Source organism: Engraulis encrasicolus, chromosome 2 (assembly GCF_034702125.1).
Source record: "Engraulis encrasicolus isolate BLACKSEA-1 chromosome 2, IST_EnEncr_1.0, whole genome shotgun sequence".
NCBI lineage: Eukaryota > Metazoa > Chordata > Actinopteri > Clupeiformes > Engraulidae > Engraulis > Engraulis encrasicolus.
Window position 1 is genome coordinate 22,653,223 of NC_085858.1, and position 4,071 is coordinate 22,657,293.

Consider the following 4,071-nt stretch of genomic DNA (forward strand, 5'->3'; position numbering starts at 1 on the left):
ATCACAAAAATGATTTCCTATTTTTTAAATAGCCTATTAATTATCCTTATTGAATACCATTTCTGCCCATAAACCAATCAATCTTAATTTGCACATGTCTATTATTATTATTATTATTATTATTATTATTATTATTATTATTATTATTATTATTATTATTATCTTTCAGACTACTGTTGGTAATACAGTCTACAGTATTAATCAATGTATAAGTTATTGCATAGAATAACTAAACTATTTAAGATTGAATTGAAACTGAAACATTACATCAAATAGTCTTCCACATACGAGAAAAAAACAACCTGTCGCTTTAAATGAGCAGCCTCGTGAGGAGAGCCCCTCCCCTCTCTGTCACCGTTCTCAGTTGCAGTGCTCCACTACCGTTCTGAATCTCTCTCTCAAGTTTTAACCACATCTGTCGCCGTTTGGTGTTTCAGCGACTATCAAACTAATCGACTGACTGCCAATTACAACTTTGAAAACAATAATTGACATGTTTGTGCTGACAACGTGAAGTTGTCGCGTGCTGACCAAGGCAACTACACAGGTTATAACGTGGCTCACTGGCGAGTACTCAATCGCAAATTGTCAGGTAAACGGCGCATGGATCGGAAAATCAGATCATTGTTGATGCAGATATGGTTATGAATGGTGGAAATGAAGGGGGGAATGGCGAAAAGTTATAGACAAGCAAAGATGCCTTCTTTTGGTGCAGTTGCAGCTGTGCAGAGCCAGCGCCTACATGCAGCGCCAGGTGTAAAGGCAAATGGTTGCGTGAGGAATTTAATATCTCTCGATCGGTTTTTTGATCGGCATGTTTTTCCGATCACCGATCAGGCTATTTTTGGCCATTATCTGCCGGTCATGATCGGCAGCCGAGCAATCGGAGCACCTCTAAAACAAACACACTATACACACGCGCGGACACACACACACACACACACACACACACACACACACACACACACACACACACACACACACACACACACACAAAACACACACAAAACACACACTCTTTTGCCTTGGCTCTGCTCTGGTTATTTATTTGATTTCCTGTCTTTAATTGGTCTCCACAGGGCCAGTATCAGCAGGGACCCCTTCTACGACATGCTCGCTACCAGGAAACGAAGGATCGCCAACAAGAAGTGAGGAGGGACAGACGTGGACAAGGATGGAGCGAGGGGACAACTGACCAACTGCCCAATGACTCACCACTGCCCCCTGGACCCCTGGGGGACCTTTTCAAAAGACAATAGAAAGTGCTGATGTGCACCAAGGTTGCTTAGTCGGCAGCTCTGGGCCCGCCCAAGAAATTGCTTGTTTTCCCCCACGTTTGCTCCACCCGCTGTATGTAGGGGCTAATCAATATGCCAAATGACTGGCAGTGATTGGCACCGCACGACCACGGGTGGAGCATTCGGAGGGGGAAACAATACAGTTTTATGGGTGGGCCAGAGGAGTTGACTGGGTCAATGTTCAGAAAGTAAAAGTCCTGACGGGTACGGTATTTGCTCCAGCCAATCCACTCCTCCCGGTGATTGCTGGTAGATGAGATAATCAGTGAGTTTATCTGTTTTGAGAGAATGAGCTGAAGAAGTAATACATGGCAGATGGAAGGACTTTTTACTTTCTTCAGAAGAGTGACAGTATGCACATCCCACCTCACTGAGGCCAGGTGCAGGAAAAAGGCGAATCTGAAAATAGAGAGAGTAGAATTCCGCACACTGCAGCTGTGTCGAAACGTTGTGAATAAACCTGCCAATCAGAGCTGCAGTGTGCACACTTCTCCTCTCTCTATTGTCAGATAGGACTTTTTACTTCCTCAATCCAGTTCGTCCGTCTTTGCATATGCATCACATCCAACACAGCTCACGACTCTCCACTCGTCCAGTAAACCCTCACCCCACCACCTCCCTGCTCTGCCTTTGGCTGAGGGTTGACGCAAAACTGTCTGGACTGTCCGCCATTTCTTCTACGTCACTCTGGATGCTGTGTGTCAGGAGTCCTGGACAATTAAAGGTGGGCAAGGGACATGGCAGAGTGGGACCAAGAGCGTTGGGCGTCCCGAAATCCCCCCCTCATCTGTTCCCCCGTACATGAAGCCACTGCCAAACACCCGCCTCCCTGACCCTGACCCACAGAAGTGACGGCCGCAAACTCACCAAGGCCTGTTTAGTCTGCTCAGCTCATGTTGTTTATAGACAATCACATCCTGTGTTTCTCCAATCTCCAGGAGAAGCTAACTGTGATTAATCTTTTTTTTTTTTTTTTAGTTGTTGTCACATGCATGTGTGTGGGTATGTGGATTTGTACGTTTGTTTGTACGAATGCAAAGTAGGTATACAATCGATCGCAGAAATGCAAACCTCTAACGGTAACTGTGTTTGATGGCTACAGCTAAAACCAAGTGTCGACTGGACTGGACTTGTCATGTCATGTCTTTTGTTTTCGATCGTAGTCTTCTCATCGCTCCAGTCCATTCACTGTGATGGGGACAGAGCATAGTTTGCAGTTTCCCCACTAAAAGCCAGTGCTTTATTGGAATCAAGCTTAATAAATGGAGACACAGCTAACAGTGTCTCTCCAGAGTGCCAGAATACAGCTGCTTGCTGGTGGCAATTGTTTTAAGACGTCGTTACAAGTCGATCTTTAAAGTCTTACGTTTTATTTGAGCTGAACAATCCTGGAAGTTAATAGCGCAGTTTTAAGAGTCAGCTGGACTGATTTCACACCTTGTGTTAATAGAAAATTGATTGTCTATTTGTTTTGATTTGTTTTGTTTTTTCTCTCTTTTTTGGGAAGGTAGTTACCAGTGAATTTAAGCTCAGCCCTTAGACAACAGATGTAGATATTCAAATCTACAGCGCGTGTCAATGTGATGTTGTGCATTTTTGTCTTCTTTCCACCACCCTTTTAATCTACCGTACTATTAAGAAATTGCTTGCAGTTGTGTCTACCCTTTGGGAAAAAAAACCTATATAAATATATATTTGAATATCTTTTCTATATATTTATTTTCTCTGTGAAAAAAAGTTCCAATTTTACCAGTAATTGTTAAACTATAGAACTAAGTTATATGTACATAATGTATAAAAATTTTATCTACATTTTTGTGGACTGTAATGTCAACACTTGTACGCAATCTACAGTATATACTACATGCCCTGTTGATACGTAATTCCATCAGTATGTGGCTGTTATTTGAATGATGCAGCCATTTGGCGATGCCATCCGCCATGTTTAGTCTAGTTTAAGAAATGACCTGTGTCTACAAAAAGACATGTGTCTACCTAAAAAGAAATGACCTGTGTCTACATAGACCTCAGATTGAGGTGTCTTGTCCCGCAGCCTTAATCAGAACTGATGGAAGCGCAACAGTGTGGGAAAGCTTTTATTTTTTCCATAGATGTTATGATATTGATGATGATGAATATGACGACTTATATTATGCTAATGATGATTACATGACTGGTTTCTGTGTTTCTTTTCCTATTTTTTTCTCACTTCTCGTCGATATCTAAACGTTTGTAAAATGCTAACAGCCTGGTGACGGGCAGAATTAAAACCTTATACTACAGCTCCATGGAGCTCAGAAGCTAGTAAAACCTTTTTAAAAAAAATGTCTGTAAAAGCTGTTTGGTCATATTGTACATTACATGTGAGAAACATAAAAAGCGAATGTTGAGAAAAGATGACACCTTGACTGCTGGAAGCATCTGTTGCACTTCACACATGCCCCCTATTCCTTCATTCAATATTAAAGACCTCTTAGGCATGTATTAGCTTTTAAATGACGTGAGAGGGGAATGGCCTGAGAACGAGAGAAGCGTGTGCGTACGTATGTGTGTGAGGGTGTGTGTGTGTGCGCGCGCGCGTGTGTGTGTGTGAGTGCATGAGGAGAAGCACTCTGTACGTATGTGTCTGAAAGAGAGAGAAGATAGTGCATGTGTGTGAGAGAGACTGAAATAGAGAAGTGTGTGAGAGAGAGGGAGAGAAAGAGAGACAGAGTATCAGTAGGCCTATGTATATGTACGTACGTGTTTGAAAGAGAGAGCAGTTAGGGAAAAG

At 42.5% G+C, this 4,071-nt stretch overlaps 1 protein-coding gene across 4 annotated transcripts in view; it reads left to right on the top strand.

The window, feature by feature from the left end:
* Nucleotides 1–3,691, top strand: part of LOC134435129 (cytohesin-3) — a 67,243-nt gene extending 63,552 nt beyond the window's left edge. For all 4 annotated transcript variants that reach the window (XM_063183981.1, XM_063183997.1, XM_063183990.1 and 1 more), the window contains exon 13: nucleotides 1,080–3,691. In XM_063183981.1, coding sequence (XP_063040051.1) covers nucleotides 1,080–1,152 — 73 coding nt within the window. In that variant the 3' untranslated portion in view covers nucleotides 1,153–3,691. The remainder of the gene's footprint in view (nucleotides 1–1,079) is intronic.
* Nucleotides 3,692–4,071: the final 380 nt, after the last annotated feature.